The 27666-nt window shown below is 27.0% G+C and overlaps 1 protein-coding gene across 1 annotated transcript; it reads left to right on the forward strand.

The window, feature by feature from the left end:
• The first annotated feature begins 418 nt into the window (after positions 1-418).
• Positions 419-25119, forward strand: LOC107453335 (ankyrin repeat and SOCS box protein 13). The gene is made up of 6 exons (XM_016070119.3): positions 419-575; positions 6813-7003; positions 12182-12332; positions 15600-15734; positions 19950-20144; positions 20642-25119. Exons 1-6 carry the CDS (start codon positions 545-547, stop codon positions 20770-20772), a joined length of 834 nt encoding a protein of 277 aa, XP_015925605.1. The 5' UTR covers positions 419-544; the 3' UTR covers positions 20773-25119.
• The last annotated feature ends 2547 nt before the right edge of the window (positions 25120-27666 follow it).

A 27666-nucleotide genomic window follows, 5' to 3' on the forward strand; every position in this document is an offset into this window, starting at 1 on the left:
GACTCTAAAAAAAAAAACTCTGTTAAATATATAGTGGCCCAGCACGCCAAATTTTTACTCTGTGCTTAAAATGTGTTTCTTTTGTAACTTTTTTCCCTCGTTCAAAAAATGTGTGCAATAAAAGAAAGGTTCTATATAATAGACAGTTTACTTTAAGTGTATAGAAATGGAATTGAACTTATAAGGGCCCCATCATTTTCAGTAGCTTAGGGCCCCACCGNCCCCCCCCCCCCACCAAGCTTAAATCCGGCCCTGAGTGCATTCCTATACAATTGAGAAGAAAGGAAGGGTCAAGATCTCCCCAAGCGTTGCGATCGTGAATAGTCTTCTACCTGTGAAAAAATCAGTAACAGTGAGAATTTTCTTAGATATGTGCTCGGAAAAATTGGTACACATAAGCATTACTATGTGTTATAAGTTGTAACATTAACAGAGAAAAGCATTCGGAAGCGTTTCGAATTTATCAAGTTAAATTTGTATATTGTTTTGGAAATAAAAATGGATTGATACTGGTCTTTTTTCCTTTCTGATTTTAAATATCTCAATGGAGGAAATTCCTACTAATCTGAACGCTGGTTCGTTGGCGATGCACTTATAATTAAATAATTTATTGAATATGTTTGTATGACTGAATTTTAATTATAAATTTTTTGTATTGGAATTTCTAAACTGAACACAAACAATTTTTCTGCAATTGATTCATATTACTTTTAAATGCTATATTGGAAAAAATATGTTTATAAGAAACTTAGCTTGCTTAGAATCGTTTATATGATAAATATGAACTTAAAATTTTTGCAGAACAGCTATCTTTGTTAGCTTCAGCACGGAAATCATTTAAACTTTCATAAATAGTTTGAAGAATATTTATCGTTTAGTTACATCTTTCTTTTTATTTTTCATTTACTCATAATTATATCATCTTCAGGCCATTGTTCAAAAAGTGCTATTAATATAATTTGCAAAACTAGTTTTGCCCCTATTTAAAGTTAGTTTTAGAATTCATAAAAATTAGCTGTGAGTGAAAAGTATTTTTTATTTATTTATTATATATTTTATTTTGTATAGTTAAAGTATAGTTTGTATAGTTTTGTAAGTTTTGTAAGATAAGTAAATCCTAGCTATTCTTTTAAATCTCAACATTAGACTGTTTTTTCACTTCTCACTTAAAATGTTAATTAAAAATGCTCCTCATAAACTTTTATATTATTAGTCAGGAAGATTTTCGTATTGTTATCTTTGGTAGAATAATCGCAAAGTCTTGGCAACTTCTAGGCAGCTGCTTGTATGAAATTTAAAAAAAAGTGGCGAACTCGAAGGGTATAAATCATAGTCACCCCCAAGCAAACCTCTACTTGATTTTTTTTTTTGCACGTTTAAAATATGCAAGTTTAAAATCTATTTGGCAATTGTAGTTGGCATGACAGATCACGATGGAGAATTATCTCCTTATAGTCTAAAAATGATGAAAAAATAATAAAATTTTAGAGGATCAGTTCCACTATGCAAAAGTTAAGTCCACTCCAAATTTTTCCAGTTTTTGAGAAGTTAATAGTTTGACAGTTGTTAATAGCTAAACAGTTAATTTTTGGATTGATTTAATTAATAATTTTCATTATTCTTTATTTAATAATTATTCTTTTAACGATTAAAATCTTATAGAACAATAAAATACAATTCATAATTTTTACAAAATTAAGGAACATTCCTACTGAATATGATTTAATAGTTCTACTTAAAATGCACCTATCAAATTCTGAATTTCTAAATGAATATTTTATATGAATTTTTATTTTGATAAAAATGTGTTAAAAAAATATTATTAGTGTAACGTGAAAAAATATTTTGCATTTAAATGAAAAGTTTGTTTTCAAAACATTTGAATTCTATCACAAAATCAATTCTTTAGACCTATAAAGAGGAAAGAATCTCTTCTCTCTCAAGATGTAAACCTATTAATCTTTTCAACGTTTTTGAACTGTATTGTCACAACAGTTTAGAGCAGGCTCCAAAGCTCTGTATCATGCCACAGGCCAATTTTCTTTTATGGATAGTTGATGGAATGTAAACAATAAAAAGTTTCCTGAAACCGGAAAAAATTTAGAAAAATTGTGGTATATCATATGTTATGCTTATGAGGCGATGTGCGAATAGGCTTAATAATCTAGGAAGTTTTATTATTGTAATTTGTGTTTAAATTTACGCTTAACTTTACCATTCATAAGAGTTTTCCGTGATTTATAAATTCTAACAGGTCGTGTTTTGAGTGTTATCCATTATTTGGCTATATTTAAGTAAAGTAGTAAAATTTTTTATTTTTGGTAACATTATAGCAAGCTGGTGGAGCCTTCCGAATTCATTTGTTATTTGTTTCAAATTTATTTGTGGTAAAGACAATGCATCTGTTTTAAACCAAATTGAAAGGGAAAGAACCCATTATATAATAAACACTGCAAGTATAATAGTAGGAGATGACACACTTTTTCAAGCTTTGGCATAAAAATCAGTTGGTGGTAGTAATCTGGAAGTTTTACGATGAACTTTACCCCCCTTCCCCGTAACATCTGTGTTTAGCTTTACATAGTCAATCATCCCTTAGATTGGCTATTTCTTCTGTTGTATTTTGGAAACTGGCATTTATGTAAATAATGCTGTTTTTAAGATTCTAATTGTAGCATTCAGAATAATTGTGTACAGATTTCTTATCATAGGCAGAAGAATTTACCAATTTGGTTACTTTTTGAGCTATTAAAGTGTTTCTAATAATTTTTTTCCAGTTTTCTAACTGTATTTTTAGTAGGGAAAACTTATCTTTCTTATTGAACAAAATATTTATTTTCCGTTAAAAAAAAGTGATTGTTGAGTGGTTTAGAAATAAGATAAATATTTTTTGAACTATTATTAGAGAAGGAAAAGCTTTCAGTTTTCTGTCATGTCAATGGGGCTGAGGTTTGTTAATGCTTTGTTGAAAAACAAGCAAAAAACTATAATGATAATTATAATAAAACCTGTATATCCAGTAATTCATTGTGATTGTGTTTTTGCAGTCTATAGGGTCAGGTGGTATAAAGTGGGTACATGGGATAAAGTGGATACATGATTGTTAAGAAACATCTATTTTCATTTTTTGAGTTTAGATAATTGATTTAATATTTTTAGAGACATTTGCTGGGATTGCAACAAGCATTTTTATTTCAGTTTTAGAAACTGATAAAAAAATTTGATGTTTACAAAATATCTGTTTATGATCAATTTATAAAGTATGTTTAAGCTGTTGATGAATTTTCTTCTAATATCACTAAAAATTGTTAAAAAGTATTAATTTTTGTTAAAACTGGTAGATTGGACATCTAAAAAAAACATCTACATAGAGATTTAAATATAAATTTCAAAATTCTATTTATTATGAATTCTTTTCTGAGGTGGGGCAAAGTGGGTATATGGCTAGGCTTAGCTAAACTAAGCTTTTCTTTACTTCTGTGTTAGCCTTAGTAAGTTTATAATGCTCTATATTTTATAATAAAATAGCTAAAAAATTATTTACTTGTTTAATTACAGTCTCACATAGTAATTTTAAATTAAAGTTATTGTTTGAAAACAAAATTTCTTTTAAATTTTATCTTTTAAAGAGAAGAATGATTGAGGTAATAACAATATAGCAGACATATTATACAATAAAAAAAATTACCGATATAGCATAATAGTACAACTTAATGAGCATATTATTTAAAGATATAGATGAGTTTTAGCCAGGGTTGGGTTTTTGACGTCAAAAAGTGGTTTTTGACATGACAAGGGTATAATACTGGTTTAAACCGTCAAAAACCCGTCAAAAATGTCAAAAACTGAAGTTTGCCAAGAAAATATATAAACTTCAAAACTACCAACAGTTGCCATGCATTATATTGAAATTTAATTATACTATAGGTAATCAGCAGGTTTTAAAATATTTTTTAATTAAAATTAAGGTAAAATAACAGATTTAAAATCTCAGAAATTTATATTCAAATGCATGTGCAGAAAAATTTTGCACAAAAATTGTTTAAATATTTATATTTAAAAAATTTTTTTTTTTCTTTTTGATACTTAAGAAAATTAAAAGTTTATTACTATGCATTTTTGACATATAAGGAACATATAACTAATATTTATAAGGAACTTACAAGTTATGTTGTATAAATACAAACTTGATATAAGATACAAGTGTATAAAATTTTTTTTTTAATGTTATACCGAATATCTTTATTATCCAGTATGTTAATTTGAATTTAAAAGTAGTTATATTTATGAATAATGATAAATATAATTCATATTGTTTATTATATTTATTTATAATTATTACACTTATCATTTTAAAACAATTTTTATCTCTTAATTTTTTTTTCTCCACTTGTATTAAGAATACAAATAATGCATATCTTGAAAGCAAGAAGTAATTATTCAACAGCTGAATATTTAGATATTCAACAAAACTATATAGTATTCAGCAAAATGAAATTCACAAGTATTTGGATAAACTAAATTTTCAGCATAGTAAATGAATAGGCTGAATATACTGTAAATCGACACTAACTACTCTGTGTATTTAACAGAAAGCACTTAAATTTGTATTGTCTTATGTTAAAAAGATTATTAAGAAGATTTAAAAGAATATTAAAAAGATTTTTCTTTAAAAGATGTCTAATGTACAAAACTGCTAATGTTTATCTTTAAAAATGTCTAATTTTTAGTATAATCTATACTATACACTAAATTTGGTTATAAATAAATTTCTTAATAATATCACTGCAGATTTTCAATAACACATGAAAATGAATACATAATATTACAAAAGATGTGAGCTTTCAAAAGTACAAGATTTTGGTTACTATTCAAAATATAAGTGTTTCTTCAAAATTTTAAATTTATTTTTTCTAGAACATATTTAGAAACACTATCCTTTATAAAAAATATATAAATTTTATGTATTAATTAAATTTCACATATGAATATAGGTTTTTGACATTTTTGACATTTTTGACAGTGAGGTTTTTGACGTGACGGTTTAAACCATGGTTTAAACCGTCAAAAACTGTCACATGTCAAAAACCTGCCAACCCTGGTTTTAGCACAAATTTCTGCCTTCATATGGCAATTTTTCATGGAAAACAAAAGAATTTCCTTAAAGGAACTAAATTCAATAAAAATACATGCCTGCCATAAATAGTAAAAGCACTTTAGAATTTCACACTAAGGATATTAATTTTTGCACTCTCACTTATATTTAAAATATACCAAGTAGACTTTTCTTGCTTTTTGATGAAATTGTGTAGAATTCAGCAAAATATACTACTGCATCTGAAATGAAACATAATTTTGATAGCCATGTACATTAACTTTTTAATTTAATAATATGAAGAAAAAAAAATTATTTTAGCACTTTTTTTAAAAATATAGGTAATCATGATACATTTATTGAAGAGCATTTTCGTTTCTGAAACAATATTTGTATATGTTTTTTTAGTGAAATATATACCTACTAATTTTAGAACTATACCCACTTTACCCCACTCCTAGGTAAAGTCGGTAAATCAAAACATGTTCTTTTGAATGCATTACTATGAGAAAACAAACAAAATAGACAAGTTGTGCCTCATATTTAGTCTTATAAATCCATTGTTTATAAAATGCATCAAAATTTTCAGTAAAATGAAGTTAATGGGTTGATTGTAGAGCCTTCTTGGAAATCCCCCCCCCCATATTTAGTTTCTAAAATAGTTGATTAATAACTTTAAAAAGTGCTAAAAGAGAAAAAAAGAAGAAATAGAAAAAAGGAAGCGAATTCCGATTTAATGATAAAGATATGCTGTTTTTGTGAGGCTCTTTTTTAGGTAAAGAAATTTCTTTATTTCATAATTACTTCTGTTTTGTTTTAATATAGTTCTTGAAATTATTTATGTTGCCAAATTCTTGGATACCTTGCATATTGAATCTAACTTTGTAGTGAGTGAAGCAAACCATATAAGAATTCATAGTAATCTTTAAGGTTGGTGAGTATTAGGAGATAGAGCCATCTAATTCATTCATAAAAGCCATATTTTTTTAATTAAGTCTGAGAATTTATAAAACTGATTATAGAATTTAAAAGGCGTATAGCATATTATCAAATTAGTATTACCATATAATTTAAAGAATTATACATACTTAAACTTTGCCTTTTACTGGTGTTCATATTAGAAGTTGTCAATGAGTTATGAAAGTGACATATTAGAGATAATTTCTTGACTTTTATTTTTTGATTTATATTTTGATCGATAACATCTTTTTTAATTACTGAACTTGTATATTGAACTTGTATTGCTCAGGGGTGTGTCCAGGTCAAATTTACTACCATTTAGCGATACCTTCACAAATTCAACTTTAGTCAAACACAAAATACTTTATTCTAAAATTTTATTTTTGTATCCAGTTAGAAACGATAAATCTGTATGTTTACCATATTTTTGTGTTGATTTTTTTATATAATTTTTAATTTTCGCAAATTATACCTAAATTTTCACAAAATAAGTACCTCTCAGAAAAAACTGGACAGACCCCTGATGCTTTTTCTTATTACTGCGCCATACTATTTCAGTATAGTACATGCCAGTTACTTTTATATTGATTGATATCTTCGTTACTTTTATATTGATATAACAGTTACGTTTGTATTTCTGTAATTTTTATATCAATGTATCTTTCGCTTTTATGTTGATTTGTATGAATCTATCAGTTAATTTATATTTTTATTTATATAATGTTTGTAAAATTAGTAATTAATTTTTTTTCTGCAGTGTTGCAAGAATATGGTCCATATCCTTTACACAAGACAGCATTTTTGGGTCATAAACAGCATTTGATATTTCTGCTGGAGAGTGGACTATCTCCAAACCAGACAAATTATGATTGTCTTACGCCTTTACACGAAGCTTGTATTCAGAATAGGGCTGAGTGTGCAGAAATCTTGATTAACTATGGAGCGAAAGTAAGTTATCTTCTTTATTTTTCTTATATTGGTGTACAAGTTGACTTTTAATCTCTAATTTTATTGCCCAAAAATGAATTAATTTTAATTCATAAGCAGTTAAGCTCAAATAAAAATACAGTTTTACCAAAACTACGGGTTTTTGACTGAGTGATTTTTGACATGACGGTAAAAACCATGGTATAAACCGGGAAAAACCGTCATGTGTCAAAAACTTGCCAACCCTGATTATAAACAATAAAATTGATATGAATAAGTCTGTATCAATTTATCTTTACATTTTACCCCTTCCCAAAACTATTTTTATTATTTTATTTGTAATTAATTTTGCATTTTCTCTTATATTTTCTTTACATATTAATTTTTTTCAGGAACAATGCTTTACGTTACATTCAGAAAAAAATTAATAATAAGAATGGTTAATATAATTTAATAATTTATTCAAGAGTTTTTCAAAAAATATAACACACTGAAAATTTTTAAAACATACCATAAAGTTATAAATTTAAAGATTTTAGATCATTTTATCATGAACATATTATCATGAACATTTTATCATGATCATATTACCATGATTTACAATTACGGCATGAATTTAATCTAACTGATTCACTTTATATCTAGCTGAATTCTCAAATTTGACCAAAACTCTTTTCCAATATAAGTTACAATTGTTTTATAAATGCTATAAGCAAAAATTTATTACCTATTAAAATTTCTGTTACTTTCCAACATAAATAAACTAATAAACACAAGATAAAAAGACAAAACCTAAAAGAACACAGGAAAAAATTATAAATATCAAATAAACTAAAAAAGAAAAAAATAATTAAATTTTTGTTTTTCGGTTTGAAAATTTCAAAATTTTCACATTCTCTGCTGTACATGTTGTATGCTCGTATGAAATTATTCATACTCATATACTATTTTGTCTGTGAACCATGTCAACCATGAAAACTAGGGGTGCACAACCTTTTTCAGTGAAGGGCCACATGCACAGCAGATTGACCAATGAAGGGCCGCATGCCAAAGTGTTTAGACCGACATATTGAAAGCAATTGTTGGTGGTGATTGTTATATAAACATCATTGTTTATATAACACTAAATTCTTTTTGTCGGTTAACCTTGTAATCTCTTTGCAGAAAATACAATACTTTAAAACGTTTAAAATTAGAAAATGCAAAACTGATTACTTAAGAAGGAAAACAGAATTCGAAAATCAGAATCAATTTATCAGAAAAAATTTAGATAAATTGAAATAATTTAAAAACTATGGAAAAATTGAAATTTTTTTTATCACATTACAAAATACAAAAGTCCATTTAAACATAGATTTTAACGTTAAATTTTTTCTTCATAGAATTAAATTTCAAATAAATAAATATTCTAGTTATTAATATAAATTCAAGTTAAATACTTTGATTTAAAGAAAGTTTATAGGGTTAAAAATGATTAAAACAAAACCCCTTAAGTGGAAAATAAGATTTAGCATTTATTAGGGAATGTACTTTAACTTTCAGACATTTTTATTTTAAATAATAAGAGGCTGAGAGAGGGAAGAAAAAGAAAGAAAGAAAACACATTAAATTTTAAGGAACTATATTCCTTAATAATAAAAAACTATTAAGATACTTGTTTACAACTTTTTATGACGAATATATTTTTAACATGACACTTACTATTTACAATTAATACACAATCAATTAACAATCAATAAAATTTACATTACTTTACGAAACTTATCTTGATTAAATTTTTTATACAGTTAAAATTTAATGATATACAAATCATTTCCCAGCATATAATCATAAATGATATAAAATGCTCCAAGAAGGTAGAAAATGGTTTAAAAAATTTCTTAATGGTTATACTGTAATTTGCAAAATTTTTGAATATTGTGATAATTTTATCTACTTGATCATGTGATATTTTTTGAGCCATTAAATGAAAATGTAATGATTGTATTTAAAGACTACTCTGTAATTTTGAACAGGCCACATTCATTCTGGAAAACAGTCTTTCGACAGAAGCTGTTGTTGTGGGTAGTATTAAACTTAGAGCAAATAACATAATCAGTTTTGGAATTTGTCCTAGATGGTGTTCTTCCTTTCTGGGTTTTTAAATCGCGGAAATACAAATAGCGATGTGTTATATTTTAATTACTTAAATACGAATAGCTATGTGTGATTTTTTAATTGCTTGAATACGAATTGCCATGTGTGATTTCTAAATTGCGTAAATAAAAAACTCGATGCTTGTTTTTCAAATCGCGTGAATACGAATCGTGTGGCTTTTACATTGCGAAAGGACTACTCACAACACTTGATTTTTAAAATGCATGAATATGAATCGCGATACATGGTTTTTAAGACGCGTGCATATGAATTACGAGAAAAGTAGCAACGGATGATATTTTAAACGCCAGAACACCAATCGCGATATGTGATTTTAAATCCCGTAAATACGCATACGAAAATTTTAAATACGAAACGCGATGGATTATTTTTAAATCTCGTTAATGTTAATACGAAATACGATGCGCAATTTTCAGATAGCGTAAATACAAATTACGATGTATGACTTATAAATTACCTGTGACAACAAAAAGAATAGGTGCGATGTGTGTTGTTAAACTTGCACGTGTTCATGGGACTAAAGAATTATGCCGTGTTTTGAATTATTTTTTTTTGCAAAACGGACCGCGTTTAATATACACACATCTCGTTTTTTTTCCTGGGAAGGTGTTGATTTGGCTAAGATACGTAATTACTTTTTAAGTTACGAAAAAAAATTAGAACTGAATCGAATTTCACGAGTTGTAATATTATGTGAAAATATCAGGTATATTCTAAATCACAAATAAAAATGCAGCAATAACGGGAAAGAAGAAAAAACACGTTCGAAAAACCTCTTAAAAAGTGCGTGTTAAAATCGGTACAACGCAAATGATAAAATCGGCACGAACAGAGCACGTAAAAAATAATTTTTTTAATGCGCGATTCAAAACTCGCTTGCTGTCATAGTATTAAAAATATCATAATCTTTTTAAATCACGGGGAAAACGTAATAACTATTAAAACAATAACCAAAATACTTTTATATTTTAGATGAAATTGGAGTAAATAAAGTCCATCAAAATTTTATGTAATTTAAATGCGGGATTTGAAATTAAAATGTCGCAATAGCGTATAAAAAATATCGGTACTTTCAAAACCTTGTATAAATGTGTAGCAATAATTTCTAAAATAACGATTGAGGGCCGGGATAGCCTGGTCGGTAGGGCGCTGGGCCCATATCCAAGAGGTCGTGGGTTCGATCCTCGCCGGCCGAAGACTCCCCGTGTAGTAAATGGTGACTGATGCACGTTAAATCTGTCGAGTCTCAAAGTCCTCCATGTTCCCACAACAAATCAATACCTCTGGGGGTACTGATCCAGGAGTTCCAGGAGTAAGTAGTCGTAAACCCATGAAATTGGGTCGGCTGTTTAACGACGGTTATAAAATAAAATAAAATAACGATTGAAAAATAATTTGATTTGCGATAAAATCGTTGCAAATAAGCCACGTCAAAAAATGGTTATCTAAATGAGCGATTCTTTACTCGCGATTCGTAATAATATCGTGCTAAAATATCGAAGTTTTAAAAACCGGGCGGAAATGTGCAGCAATAACTTTTGAAGAAAGGATCTAAAGTCATTCAGATTTTCCATGAAGTTTGCATAAATAAAGCGTTTCATAACTTTCAAAAATCGCTATTTCAGAAACTACTTGAAAATGGGTAGCAATAACTACCAAAAAGTCATTGGAATCGGCACATACGAAAAGCGTCAAAAGTGGTAATTAAAATTCGTAAATCGTAATAATGATGTATTAAAAATATTGGGATTTTTAAAACTATGCTGAAATCTGTAGCGTTAACCATCGAAAAACTACATTGATTGAGATTGGGTGCGTCAAAAACTTAAAAGTGTAAATTTAAATTACAGAATTTTTTTTATTTTTTTTTCAAAAACAAATATTTTAATTTTTTTTTCATTTTGTTCAGATTGCGGCCGCGGGCCGCACATCGAGGGTTGGCGGGCCGCATTTGGCCCGCGGGCCGCAGGTTGAGCACCCCTAATGAAAACCATGTCAATATGCCATTATTAATTTTTATTTATACATCAACAATTTTAAGCATACATCATAAGTAAGTAATCAATTAAGTATTAGTATTAACAAATAAGTATTAAGCATGAATAAGCATTGAAGTTGTTATTCACAGATACGCAATGATGAAGTTAATGCAGTACATTATTATTCAGAAAAGTATTATTATCAGATGTATTATTGACAAGTCAGCAATAAGCTTTTGAGCATGTCTACTTCTTGTTCAAACAATGTTCAATTATGGTTTGTGAGTTTAAGTTTGAAGATTCTACTTTATCAATGCTAATTTGCATTAAATAATTTCTTACCTTAGTATGGGAAAATTGCATGGCATCAAATCCTTTCACCCTTGCAGATGTATCGAGAGCAATGCCAAACATTATCTCCTCAAGTCGGCGATTATTGACGAGTTATTTCCGTATGCAATTAAAAAGAGATAAGTACACCACAAGCCAAAGGTTTGAAGAGGCTTCTTGCATTTTTAGCAACAGTGACCTTGAGATTTGACCTATAATTTTTTACATAACAAATCTCTTCATCACTTAAGTTTTGCCTTAAAGGATTTCATCATATTCATATAAATCCAAAAGAAAACCGACTTTTAAAGTTTTTAAAACCTGGTATCAACACAATTTAAACCTCATTTTTCATTTCTTTCCCCATGAAGTCAATGCCTTTAAAGAAATTTCATCTTACATTTTCACTGAAAGTTTTCATATGGGGTCCATTAACATAGTATGGGAAAGTGCCCTCAATGCTTTGAATTCTAAACATGTAGTGTAAGAAACAAATTTATGGGACCACTTAGTTGGGATTTAATAGTATTTCTATTTATTTTTTTGCATGACTTCAGCACACAGGCAATTTAATTTTTGAGCCCTGGTATATTCTTACAGAAGGAGATGTTTTGGTTCAGGAAATCTTAATTTTTTCTTATATTAAGTAGACAAATATGTATGTAAAAATTTTCAGATTTTTTCAGCTTTGATATATATATATATTATAAAAATAAATAAATAAATATTTTAGGTGAATGCTTCCAGTGTGGATGGTGGAACTCCTTTATGTGATGCATGTGCAGCTGGGAGTATTTCGTGCGTTGAGTTGCTCATGCGAAAAGGAGCAGAAGTCAATCCACCACTCGCTTTGAGTACCCCCCTTCATGAGGCATGTTTTAGAGGTGATAATATTACATGTATTTATATGGTTAAATTATTAGAAATAATTACTTCATATAGTATGTGTTTAAATTATTATAACATTATATTAAATTTGTTTGCATGGCGTGAGCATACTAATTATCTGAATCTTTTTCATTTGAAGAGTGATTCTTGTTGCCAATTAATATCAAATTTAAAAGCAAAAAATCTTTATAAGTTTAGCAAAGTCATTGTAACAATAACTTTTTTGTGGAAAAATTTAAAAATTAATGAAGACTTTTCTATTTGTGTTTAAAATCTTTCTAATTTGTAGTTAAAATTTTTTTCATTTATCATTAAATTTAGTTTTTATGTCTATTGAAATGACTGATGTATATATCTTTTTTCCTGTTTTATATTTGTATTTATTGTAAATGCTTTTAAACTACTTAATGTTTTTGTAGTTATCTTAACATTGTATAAAAATAACTTTGTTTAATTATATTTATGATAATTTATTAGCATTACATCTTCTTGTTTCTTTAAAGTTATTTTTCTATTGATCAATATATTTTATTAAATTCTTTAGATCACTTTATTATTTGAAATATTTTTTAAATATCTGTTAGCATCAAACTGCTTAGTAAATTTATTACATACTATCACATCATGTAACTTATGATTAATTAAATTAATTTAACTTATGAAAGAAATAGTTAATTAGTTAGTTTACAATTTTCCTTTAACCATCCTTGATGTGTTTTGCCCATCCACCACCTTTCTGATTTTGATTCAAGGTAGAAATCTTCTCATAGCTAAAAGGATAATAAGATAGAATAGAAAGAATGTCAGAAAAGCTACAAACAGCTTATAAACAAGTATCTTAAAAAAAAGAAAGAAAAAACTAAATTTAAAAAAAGTTTGTTCAAGCTTTGTAGGAAAAAAAAATGATTTTGATCTGTTAGAAAAATGTATATATCAATATTTTCTTAGAAAGAGTAACTTAAAATCCAGGATAATTTAGCACTATCGGTATAAACAATTTTCACGGGCCAGCAGAAAATGATGTAGGAAGCAGGATAACCTACAAAACAGACAACGTTAAACCAGAGTTCCTCTGTATTTTTAACCAGAAATTGAGAAATAGTTTATAAATCTTTTAGTTTATAGGGCAATCACACTTAAAAAGGTTCAATACTTTGCTTGTAAAATTTACCTTTAATGGACTAATGCTGCCTTATAAGTAGCATGACACTTTTACTTAATGCTGCATATATGTTGGCAGAATTTATCTCAAAATTTTAAAATTTTAATCACTCTCGTTGCTGTCCTATTTAAAATTAATTTTTATGATTGATATGTTAATAAATTTTCACTAAGATATTATTTTCTTTCCTATATTTGATAAAACACCACAGTTCTCTTTGTATGAAAAATAGCTTGATGGGGAGTAAACGTAAAATACTACTTCACCATTAAGAGTCTAAATGAAAATAGAAACCTGTTCAAATTGATATGTATATATTGAAGCTGGTGCATGAAACTTATTAATTTTTTAATATTTTAAACTATTTTTTAATTTGTTTTGTTATATAATTTAAGGGAATATTGGTTGTATCTTTCAGTTCGTATTTAAAAATTGCTACTTAATATTTTGCCTGTTGCTATAGCATAACATCATTACATCTAATATGCAAATTTAAATTAGAATTATACTCTGGCAAGTGTTTAGTAAAATTATTTTTCAGACTGATGTTGTTATTGCTGTTTTAAAATATTTGTTTATTATTGCTAGGGTTTTTTAAAATTAACAAAAAGTATATAAATTTTTTTTTTTTAGTTTAACAAAGTTTTTTTAAATCAAACTTTAAAGCATAGAAATGAAAAAAAATTGTTAAAAATATTTAATTAACTTTTAATTTAAAAATTTTGATAAATTGAAAATTTGATTGCTGAAGAGGCTCATTAAAAAAAATGATTCCTCTTTGGAGATAATTTCTCAAACACTAACGCACTTCATTTATTGATATTTTGTACAATTCATCCAGATAGAAATAACCGATGATTGAATGAAGGAATCTATTATGAAATTTAAATAAATTTTTTTTGCTGCGTTATATGCAGACAAAATTGCATGGTGCGTAGTATTTTTAAAAAGTGCTTAAAGGTGCTTATTTTCGATTTTCGTTTTTTTTAAAAGCCCTTAAAGGGGCGGCTTTTTTCATTAGGTGTTTTTTAAAAAGTGCTTAATTTTCCCTTTTAGGAAATTATATATTTTTCTTTACCATGTCAATTTTCGCAATCTATTATGCAAAAGCGTGCTTTTCACTTTGTTCTATTCAAAGTTTTCACAATTCATTCAACCACAATCCATTTCGGCATACCGTTGGTCCATGGCGCGTGAAAGTGCCAATCATTTTACATGTTTGATGAAATACTTGTGAGTCCACATGCTCATCTACTGAGCTGAGTTAGGTGAGATTCTAGCACTCTCATTTACAACTTTTCTGCATTTTGCAAGATATTCTCAATTTCAGGTATCATTTTCCACCCTCTGAAATCGAACCAAAAAATCTCTTGATCTTTTTATGGTGGCTAATATAATCAAGAAAAGAGTTCTATGTCAGAAACTAGTTGTTTTATCATGATCATGTAAAGACTTTGAATATTATTTTGCATTTTGTTAATGTATATAGTGCTTAAAAATTTTTTTTGAGTGCTTAAAAAGTACTTAAAAGGAGCTTATTTTTTGTTGAAGGATTTGGCTACGCTCCCTGAATTAGATTTTTGGTATTTTGATGACAATGACATGAGCCGCTATATTACAGTTCACTTAGCTGCCATGGGGAAGGACTAGGGTGCAATTCTCAGTTGCAGCTTGAAGTTAGGCCAGCTCTGATTAAAGCAAACATGCCTCAGGGATGTAAAAATTGTGTGTGCCCAATGCCGACCTCATTGTTATAATCATGCTGTTGGTCATGAAATTGTAGAGCTTTAAACTCCATGACCCCCAGGACTACAACAAGCTCTTGAGAGAATGCTTTACTTTAAAAGTGTGATCCAGGAAAAACTTTGTGTTCAATATGTAGCCAATTCTATCTAAATGTCAAATATAAGTATAAAGCTATATATAAGAGTATATATGGAATTCATGTATAAATTAGTTATATTAATATAAACACTTTAATAAACCAATCCATATAAGTTATGAGACTTGTGTATACTGACTTCAAAAACAGAGTTATTTTTACTCCCAGATGTTTCGTAGTTGTCACTGAGTAGCTAAATTAAGTAATTTTTTCCCCCAGGTAGTCTTGATTGTATGAAAATGCTGATAAATGCAGGAGCTCAATTAAATGCAAATGATTGCCACTTTGGTACACCTCTTCACGCGGCTACTGCTATGAATCGTGCTGAATGTGTCAAATTACTCCTGCAAGCAGGTAAGGAATTTTTTTAACAGCTTTTTATAATTTTAAAATAAGCATTGCAGTAAGTTTAAATTCAAACTTGCCTTAATGATCTTATTTTGTGCTAAAGTTACAGTACATAAATGTATTAAATTTTTATGTCAAATTAATTTGATATGAATTGTTATTGGCTATGCAGAATGTTTCAAAATAGTGTGATTAAATTGAGACGGTGAAAAAGGCAAACAAAAACAATAAAAAACACATAGAAACAATGGCGTCAGGGAGAAACTAGTGTTTTGCAAATCATGTATTTTACAAATACAATAAAAAAATGTTGCCCTTTTATTTGTATTAAATTTCCACACCTTTTATATTTTTGACCTATTACTGTATTAGGAGATGATCAAAGTTTTTTACCCAGGCAACTGTAGATAATCATTACATCAAAGCTGCAGAGATCTTAAATGCAGAACACTTTCTATGTCTATAACAAATCTATGTCTGTACCAGATTTATTTCAAGCAAATCATGCTGCTGCGATAACTCTTTTCTATTAAGCCTTCCTGTGATGAAAGAGTTTTTTTTTTGAGTAAGTCCCTTTAAAAAAACCAATTATATAACAACAAAACCTAATAATTAAAATAAAACCATTATTAAAACAAAACCTAATATATGTATGCAGCAAAGTTTTTTTCCGGACAACTGTAGATAACCATTACATCAAAGCTGCAGAGATTTTAAATGCAGTGAACTTTCTCTGTCTGAACCACATCTATATCTATTTCAAACAAATTATGCTGCTGCAGTAACTCTTTTCTATTAAGTCTTCCTGTGATGAAAGAGGTGTTTTTTTTTTTTTTTTTTTTTTTTTTTTTTTTTTTTTTTNTTTTTTTTTTTTTTTTTTTTTTTTTTTTTTTTTTTTTTTTTTTTAAGTCATGAAAAGTAAAATTAAAAATGAAAAAACAAAAAACAACTGTTCCAATATGCTATTTCGTTTATATTTTTATGTCTCCAAAAAAGAAACTGTTTTTGAAACTTCATATTTGTGCATTAAACGATTTTTAAATTATAACATCCTAAGGTACTTTTGTATCATGATTTTGCTTTAGTTCCTGGGATCTGTCCAGGACAAATTTACTACAGTTTAGCGGTACCTTCACAAATTCAACTTTAGCAAATACCGTAGTTTCACAAATGCTTTTTCTAAAAATTTTATTTTTATATCCCGTACAAAGCGATAAATCCATATTTTTGCCATATTTTTGTGTTGATTTTTTAATATAATTTTTAATTTTCACAAATTATGTCTAAATTTTCACAAAATAGGTACCTCTCAGGCCACCTAGACAGACCCCTGAGTTCATAGAATTGTAGCTTATTAATTGTTGCAGTTAATAATTTAAAAAAATTTTATTTTTGAATTTGTCTTTATGATGACATTTAATGTTTTCATAAACTTTATCATAAAATTTATTTGAGAACCGTCTTGCTACCCTTTACTATATTGATCCTCTTTGTAAGTATGTTTCATATATAACTTTATTAGGTTTAATCTTCTTCCATAAAGGGAGTTGCAGGTTTGTGAATAACATTTTATACGTATAAGATTCAATTATTTTTTTCAAACAATGAAAATTGTTTGTTTCACTATTATTTTCCTACACTAATAAACCATGTATTAATTTAAAAAAACAAATTTAAACTTTAAACAGAGAACCTAATAAAAGTTAATTTGTTAATTTATTATCCAGTTTTGTGTTTATCTCTTTATTTTGAGCAGTTGCTAAGTAAATAGGATTCATTTTAACGTTTTGCTTATGGCTGGTACATCTAATGGACTGAAATAAGGGTTCTTGTTATCATACTGTAAGAAAAAGGTTAATTTCAGTTATAGAATAAGAAATATTTATTTATTCATTAAATATTCATTTATTTATTCATATCAGTGAGCTTTCCTAATTTTTTTAAAGTCCAATTGAGTTTTAACATCGTTTAATTTTAATTTTTTTAAAATTAGGTGCAATAAAGCCAGCTCTAGTGTTCAATTAAATTTTTAAAGGATGGATTGTGCTTAATAAGCTTTAGAAATTCTATTCAATGCATTTATAGAGTTAGATTATAATTTATTTTAAATGTTATGGACTATTTCAGATAGTTATTCTTGGAACATTTTATACTCTTTTTGTAAATATTTCTTTGACAATTATCAGCTTTATATAGATAATCAAATTTTTCATTATATTTTTTAATTTTAAAAATAATTTATTAGCATCATCAGTTTTTGAATGTAATAATCTTTAAAATTTATTATTGTATTGTGTGTAACTTCAGCCATAATTCAATTCAGCCAATTTCAATTTTTTCTGTATTTATTTTTTCTATTGCCGTTTTTTCATACGTTATTGCATAAAAATTTCTGTAATAAGATATTTTTTATTGCAACTTTTTGTTGTTTATACAATAAATTTTTCAGTTATACATATTGAAGAGATTTTATTTAAAATTTATCACTTTATTTTTGTCTTATAATAACACATTTAAATTTGGAATTAAAGTTATTCCTATTTTCATAATATTTTACTGATGTTCATTGTATTTATTCATTGTTTTTACGTTGTTCATTGTCATTATAATGAATTATAGTTATTCCTATTTTCATAATATCTTAATATTTTAAATGATTGTTTTCAATTGCTCCTTTTGATTGTTCTTCTTCTGCTTAGTGCTCAAAATTTTTGCAAAAAATATTGCCTCGTTTTGTAACAATAAAACATGCAGTTTTTTAAATTTATTATCAATTTAATGTATTTAAATCCTTAAACGATGCATAGTAAAGGCGGTCTTGTTTCTACTTGTTACAAGTTTAATTTTGTGCCCAGTTTCACTTTTCATTCTATTCATGAAAAACTTAAGTTCCAATTTTTTTCATTCTTCTTCAAATTTATTTTCATTTTTTTAAAATATGTTTCAATCTAAAAATTATTGACAAGATGTCGTTGTGCGAAGATTTGTTAGTATTAACTAAATATTGCTTTAAACAATTTCCCCACATTACTTTTTTTAAACAATGGTATATGTTTTCTTGTTTACTGATTCAGTGAAAAATATAATTTATGATTAAGAAAAATAAGAAGTTCATCTCATGATATATAATAAAAAATAAAAAAATTATTGAAAAAAATGGCCATTTTGCCAAAGGTTAATTTTAAAGAAAATAATTTTTTTTTTCTTTCTCTTTAACCACCATATCAAGCCACATTTCAACTTTCTTCTGAGCAAACTAGTTTTTCTCATAATATTGTGTAAAAAAATGTACACAAGAAACAATACATTTCATTTCCACATTACATTTTCACAAATTATTTCCTTGTGAAAGTGCTAGACCATTGGTTCCCAACCGTTAGTTGCCTCCCTCCCCCCTCCTAGAAGTTGACTTACATTTTATACCTCCTTTTTGATTGAAAACAACCATACATTGTTGTAAGTGAGCATCAATAAATTTGAATATATGCTAAATTGTACATGATTTTAATTTAAATTTAAATGCAAATAATGAAGCAATTATATCCAGTCACTCCAGAAAGCTTAAGAAAAAAAGTGTGTATCCCTTTCACTTTTGTTTCTTCAAAAGGGGGTGATATTTGAAGCGAAATAATTGAAACAAGAGTACATTTTTTTAAAAATAATTTTTTTAAATGTAATCTGGGAAAATTGAAAACATTAACAACTAAGATGTGAGAGAAAAAAAACTCTGAAAATTTGAAAACTCAATTGTTTATTTTTATCTCTTCAATGACTGCCTTTTCCTTGGTGTCTTCCAGTTAAAGATTGAATATCAGGTTTTTTGCTCGTCTGATTTAAGCTTAAGTCTCCTTTGAAGCAAATGTCCAACCCACTTTTTTGCTTTGTGAGAAGATGAACGACCAAACTAAATTTTCTTTCTACTAAATATGTTGATGGGAACCATATGAGGAGTGTTTTGCTGACTTTTTTATGATCATTAATTGCAAATAATTTCTTTTGAATACTCATTGCCCACTTGAGGATTATCGCCCCGTTAAGGTGATCGTTCCCAGGTTGGGAATCACTGTGTATATATACTTAAGGATACTTTTGAACTTCTGTTTGTAATTTTTTTAAAGTAGTTATATCTTTTGTAAAAAAAAAAATTGTATTTATACAATTTTGTTGAGATTTCTGATTAGATTCATTTTATTTATTTTAACAAATGTCTTTTTTCCCCAGGTGCTCTTGTTAATGCAGCGAAAATTCATGAAACGGCTTTGCACATTGCTGCTCGAGAAAATTTACCAGACGTTGTAAAGATTTTGCTAGAATATGGAGCTAATGTGTTTGCTAGTAATAATCAGAACAAGTTGCCTATAGACCTTTTGAGGGAGCCTATAGGCCCGGTATATGATCTTTTAAGTCATTATGCAGGTATTATATTTAAATGTTTTAGTTTATTACGGTCCTAATGTTTTAATTATACAGTGATGATCTAATTTAGAAATAGAAAAATTAGACATTTAGATGTAGAAGAAGGAAAAACTGTTTTGAAAGCATTACTGAAATACAATTATGTTATGGTGTTCATTAATTTGTTATGTTATTGGTTAATAATTAAGTGTAATATATGATAAGTAAAAAATAACTTGCTGTATACACTCATTCTTAATACTACTACTAAAGAGAGCCTTCATGTATGTTAGTGTCTTTGAATTAAGTGCAATGAAATATTAAATTTAGTGCAATGAATTATTAAAATTAAATTTATTTGTATGATGATTTTTTCAATTTAAAATATTTTTAAATTGAAAAATCATGGTGCAACTAAATATCTGAAATCAGAAAGCCATTTTGGCGTATTTTAAAGTCTAATGTAATAAGGTGTTTTTTTCATTAATATTTAATTTAAATGGAATCTTTATTTTCAGCACAACCTGCTATTTTGAAAGATTTGTGTCGCCGTCGAGTACGCCAATTGTTAGGAAGCCGTAGAATAAGATTTTTGACTGAACTTGAAGTTCCTAAGACTCTGTTGCTTTATTTAATGCATTTAGAGTGATGGTGATTTTGCTAAATTATTCATATTTTTGAATTATTATTTTAGGAGTGTAAATAAATGTCTGCATATCTGAAGAATTATATTGTATATTGTTATTCACTTTTCCTTTATTAATTTATTTTTGCTTGAAAAATGACACTGTTAACTTTTATATACTCATGTTATTTATTTTCATTTTTATTTATTTATTTATTTTAAAATTTTTTTTTTTAAGCAATTCTGTATATTATTATTTAGTTACTGTTTTTCCTTTAAACTATTTTATTGTTACCTGAAATATAGTCTTTACAATTAGAGCAGGCATTTCAGTGTTGTTGAGAATTTAGTGTAGAAAATATGAAACGCTTTTTCCCTGTGATTAAGTTTTAAAATTAAACATATCTTCTGAACAAAAAATCCTCATTGCATGCATTTAAAATGTAAATGTTTTTTTTTTTATTTTTTAAATTCTGATAAGGCATTACCATGTTAACATTACTACAAAGAGCACGTTAATATATATTCATGAGAATTGCATCTTTTATTATTTTTGAAGAATATGTTAATCATTTTTTATATATCTCCCCCCCCCCTCCCCCAGAAAAAACGCCCAACTTTTGAAATGAAGTCATAAAATAATAAGGTGTAAGTATATCTTTCATTCCATAACATTATTAGTTTATTATTTTTTAACACTTTGTCGATTGATCGATGAGATCTCTCTGATTGGCAATAGTTGTGTTTTTTTGAGGAGCAGAGTTAAAATTCTCAATGTTTGGGAACTATTTAAACTTCTCTCAAAAGAACACAGCTAATGTAATATAACACAATGCTGTATATATGTTTTTAAAAATATTTTCAAAATATTTTCATGGTTTCGCCCACTTTGCTTCTTTGCTCATACTAAATTATCACCACAATTATTTGAAAACATATGCAATCAAAATATATGTGAAAGCTCTTAGAGGCTCTTGAGAGCATTTGAAATATATCTACTTAGTAGATATGTGAAAGCTGTGGAGTACCATCGATAGCATACTTCAAAGAATTTCTAAACATTATTATATCAAGTATCAAATTTATGTCATTTGAGTTTAAAACAAATGAATTCTAATTGTTGCATCATTATTTTGTTTAAATGCTTGTAAAAGTTTTTTTGTTGCTTACATTTGTAAATTTCACTAGTTATAACTGTTAAAAAATGCACAGTGGGTAGTTTATACTCACGTATAATTTGTTCGGTCAGCAAACTTTTAAGTATACAGATTGTGAAATATTGATGATTCTTTGTCCATCATCACACCAATATTCAGAGTGCACAACCCACAACTTGCTATCAGGGGACAAATTGTAGATTGTTACCCTTACATGGTCAATGTGCAGCCTCCTGTCGTGTAATAAAACGTTACATAACTGATATAATAATTTTGTAATGGTTTTTCAAATAAATTTAACTAAACTTAAAAAAATTCATTCAAGGCAATTAATTCAAATTAATAAAGGTATAAATTCGAGACATCAAAAATTTTAAATCCTTGGACATTCTCATTCTTTTATTTTCTACTTACTTTTTTTCCCTCTTTTTTTTTAAAACAAAGAAGATTGTCTTAAACCAAAACATGTTAAAAAAATGGTAGGATTTATTTTAAAATCAAGGAAGTAATTTATGTACATTAAAAAAAAAATTATGTACCGAAATCAAATAAACTTTTACATACAGAAAGCTTACATTATTCTGTCATATGAAATTTTTTTAAAGAAAACAAAGTATGTGAATCCTTGATTTTCAATTAAAAAATATTATATATATTTTTTGTAAATATTGTATACCTAATTTGCTGTTCTTTGTCCCTTAATTTTATTAAATAATTCTATTAAATTATATTGTTCTCATATTAAAGAATATTTAATTTTTTATCAATTGATATAAAATATGAATTTATTGCAGTCCCCTAAGGCTAGAATATTTTTTATTTGTCCATTTCCTAAAAAAAACAGGTTGTGCACTCTTATAAACATGATTGCCTTAATTTCTGTCATACTTTGGCAGCAGCAAAAATTTGTTTGTTGTTGCTCTTATTAATCAACATGCCTTAATAACCTTAGATGTTATCATTTTTGTTATTTTAAAATGACTTGTTACATCATGCATTTTGATGCATCATATTTTTTTCTTGTTTCCTGATTTATGTAACATAATACTATATATAAAAGTTTATTTTATATTTTGAAAGAAAAATAACTGTAACCTATCTATTAAATCTTTTAATCAACATTTTAATATTATTATGGAAAGCAAATTACGTTTGTAAGTACAGAAAACTAAATTTCTGTCTTTATTACAAATTACAGTTAAAAATGGCATTATTATGAGTTGCAATTTGTGTTGCAGTAGTTTGTTTTTCTTATATCTAGTTCATTTTGCCTTAATTGCTACAGCATTTGTTTGAATATACTATTTGTTAAACATTTAGAGATTTTTAACATTTTTACTTTTCATTGGTAATTGAACATTCAATTGTAATATTAAAAGAATATATTAATAATTTGATTATCATAAATTTTTGTTTTTAAAATTTTTATTACGAAGAAAGAAATTGCTACTTTGCATACTTTGAATTAAATATATATGACTGTGCAAATATTGTCATTTAAATGTTAAAAAATATGTATGAACATGTTTTTTGAACAAAAGGAAAAATAAGTTAGTAGTTTTAGTTGTTTAGTTGACAAAAATTAGTTAGTTGAGAAATTAGTTTAAAAAAAGGATGGGGCACTGTGATATGGGACAATCCATATATATTATTATCACTTTATTGGTCGAGGAAAGATTTCACTATTGGGACATTAACTTATATTTGTATAATTACTTTTAAATTTTTGAAAAATGCTTTCAAGTACACAAGATATATTTATAATTAGTGCAAAGGGTTCTAATTTTGTTATTTGAGTTATTAAATAAATATTATGCCTGTGAGTTTTAGACACATAAATTAATGTAAACTTGGAATGCATGTACGCGCAATTACTAAATACTTATGTTTAGTGCGAAAAAAACTAACAAAAAAAAAGCGGACCACCCAGAATAAGTTTTGATCTAATGATCGGATCTTCACGTTCTAGCAATCAATCTTAATAGCTCGAGGGGTGACAACAAATATGCTAAATAAAAGGTGCAAACGATATTTTTAATTTCGAAGTCAGGTACAAAAATCTACTTTCTCTGAATAAACATGCCTTTTTTCGACGGTTTCGGATTTCTGACCCCCCGAATTATGGTCCAGATAGTTTGATCATTAGAGGGCTTTAAAATTTGGACCCCTGAATGTTAATTTTACTTTTTGCTATATCTTTAGAACTATTAAGATAATTTCAAGCAAAATATAACTTTCTTTCATTATTTATTATTTTTTATTTAATAATAGTCGAAAAATTTTGAATTTTAAGGTATGGAATTTTTTGCATCACTTTAAAGAGTGCAATTTTAAATGGCAAAATACAAAATTTGAGCTGATTCGGTTGAATAGTTCCTGAGAAATTGAATCTTAAAGTCAGATATTTAAAATTCGATTTCTCAACTAATCTATCGATTTTGCTCAAATTTTGTAATTTGTTTTGTAAAATTATGTTCTTTCAAGTATATACAAAATTTGTATACCTTACAATCTAATTTTTTTTGACCATTATTAAATGAAATAATATAAAATAATAAATATTTACTAAAAGTTATTTTTTGCATAGGATTATCTTTGGATGAACAAATTTTATAATTGTGTGCAATTAGCATACTTGTATTAATTGTGTATTGATTAGCATATTTGAGCTCTCCCCCTCGAGCCATTAAGATTGAGTCCTAAAACAAGAAGATCCGATCATTAGACCAAAAGTTATTCAGATTGGCCCTTTTTTTTGGCGCACTGTATTATTATGCTATGGGTAATACTTGATGGATAAAAAATGGCAAAAAAAGTTTATTAAGGTAAGATTTTTCAATAAATAATATCGTTTTAACATGTAAGGGTGAAGTAAAAAAAGTGATAATCATATACATTTGTACATTCCCCAAAGTTTTAAGAACATGAATTGTTAAATTGAAAACTATTTTTCATTTATTTTAATATTAAGTACAGATTTTTTTTTTTCAATTGCTTTAGTTTTGGTTTAGTGTTATAAAGTGTAGAATTTTGAAAATTATGTTTTTCTGTGTTTTATACATTAGTTATTTTAGTTAAGTTGTTTCTGTTTAAGTTATTTCATTTTGCATTGAATTATGAAAATTTTATTTTTGTTATTGATTATATCTCTTAGACAGTATGTATATTAGTTACAAACTCTCCATTGTGCAATAAAATTGATTTGGACTCTTAATTTGCTTTATAAACTGGTCATTTTAATAGCACATACAGAAATTGTTTGATTGTTGTAAGGTTCAGAGAAATATAAATGGAATACTGTGTTTAATGTTTTTAAGAAATTAAAAAGAATAAATAATATTTGCTAGAACAGATGTAAGTTCCACTGTGACTGTAGTGAAATGAAACTATATGTTCGCTGATGATTGATTGGTTGTTGCTGCTTTTAGTAGTTTTGCTTACCGTGTCTTTGTTTTGACTTGTGATTTATGAAAAATTTGGTTTTTTACAATTTGGCATTTTTAGCCTTTTTTTTTTCTATTGTAGTCTTCATTTGTTTAGGTTAAGGGTTTTTAATGTGTGGCCTGTGGGCCAATGGTGTTACTCTGATGGTATTTTTAATATACCGACTCAGTCAAATTGTTTCTGACAGGGCTGGAAGAAAACTGGGCTTATTTTTAAACCAGGTTTTTTTAAAGTTTAGACTGGTTTTTTTCTCTCTTTTTTTCTAAGAATAATGTTTTAAAGCTTTAATTGAAATGAACTAAACCATTCTGAAGTATTTTATAGTATTTAATTATTCTATTAAACTATAAATTGATGTTTCAATAAATATTCAAAAATATTCTAAGATAAATTCTATTCATGTCAGTTTTTAAAATAGTACTGTACACTTTTCTTCTGATATCTAAAGTTTTTAGAAAGATGCAGTCTAAAGGCAGCATGTTTTTGTAAAAAAAACTGACTTAATATCTAGTGAAGCAATGAAAACATTGAAACATTTTTTTTTTTTAAATATTCGCAGCATGAAACTTTTTGTAATAAATAAATTCTATTCATGTGACCCTTAAAAATAATACTGTAAGCTTTGCTTTTGAAAATAAATTTTTTAGAAAGTTGCTGTCTAAGGACAGCTTGTTTTTGTAAAAAACAATATTTGCAGCATGAAAATTTTAATTTTTTGATAAAAATGAATTCTATTTGTGTCAATCTTTAAAATAGTGCTACACACTTTTGCTTCAGAAATATAAATTNATTTTTTTTTTAAATATTCGCAGCATGAAACTTTCTGTAATAAATAAATTATATTCATGTGACCCTTAAAAATAATACTGTAAACTTTGCTTTTGAAAATAAATTTTTTAGAAAGTTGCTGTCTAAGGACAGCTTGTTTTTGTGAAAAACTTTTCTAATATATATACAATAAAAACGTCTAAAGTTTTTTTTTTTTAATATTTGCAGCATGAAAGTTTTAATTTTTTGATAAAAAATGAATTCTATTTGTGTCAATCTTTAAAATAGTGCTACACACTTTTGCTTCAGAAATATAAATTTTAACAAAAAGTAGCAATAAAAAATAAGCTTGCTTTTTTGTGAAAAAGTATCTTAATATATGATGATCAAACAGATGTTTGTTCATTATACACATAAATAGTATTTTAGAAATATTTTCTCCCAGGAACTTTCTCTTTTTTAAGATAAAGAGTTTTGATTCATATTACTTTATAGAATGGTGGCGTACACTTTGTTTCTGAAATGTTAACAATTATGAAAATAGCAGTCAAGAGTAAGCTTATTTTTGTTAAATAGGGTCATTATAAAGTGATACGAAGAGCATTTCAAAAGCTTATTAAAAACATTTGTTAAAAGTCAATTTTTGTTGTTTGAGTTAAATAGTTCATCCTTACAATTTCATCATATTCTGTGCTTCTGAAATATAAAAAAAATTTTTAAAATAGCATAAAAAAATTTGACTTATATATAGTGACAAAACGGATTTTAAAAAAGAAAATGTTCTGCTTAACTTAAATTTGATATAAATACTTTCGATTTGTGTCACTGTTTGAAATATGTGCTTCATATTGCTTTTCATTTTCATTGCAATCTTTTATGTAAAAATTAAAATGTCGCCTTACCCATATTGACTCCAATTGATTTTTAATTAATTTTTGGTGATATTTATTAATTGAAATAAAAAAATAAGCTACGTGCTAAAAATCAAAATTAATGGGAAATGATACTAATTTGTTTCAGAGAGAATAAAAAGTCGGCACACTATTATTGACTTTAATGGTTTTTAATTTTGGTAATAGGTACTGATTGAAATAAAAAAGAAGGAAAAAAAACTAAAAATTAATGGAAAAAAGGCACTTGTTCGTTATGATGAACGTAAAAAGTCAATACTATTATTGACCCCAATAAGGTTTAATTTTGGTAATGGCACTACTGCTAATGATAGTTGCAGCAGTTTTGGCAGGCATCAAATATGCCAATGGTACAATTAGTATGTTTGGTAACTAATCAAACTGCATCTTTACTGTGCAGTTTTAATATAGATACTGTGGAAAGAGGTTTTGGTTACTAATAAAACCGCCATTGCTGTGCAGTTTTAATATAGATACTGTGGAAAGAGGTTTTGGTTACTAATAAAACTGCATCATTACTGTGCAGTTTTAATATAGATGCTGTGGAAAGAGGTTTTGGTAACTAATAAAACTGCATCATTATTGTGCAGTTTTAATATAGATACTGTGGAAAAAGGTTCTAAACGAAACGAACGACT

The sequence above is a fragment of the Parasteatoda tepidariorum genome, chromosome 2 (genome assembly GCF_043381705.1).
Source record: "Parasteatoda tepidariorum isolate YZ-2023 chromosome 2, CAS_Ptep_4.0, whole genome shotgun sequence".
Lineage (NCBI taxonomy): Eukaryota > Metazoa > Arthropoda > Arachnida > Araneae > Theridiidae > Parasteatoda > Parasteatoda tepidariorum.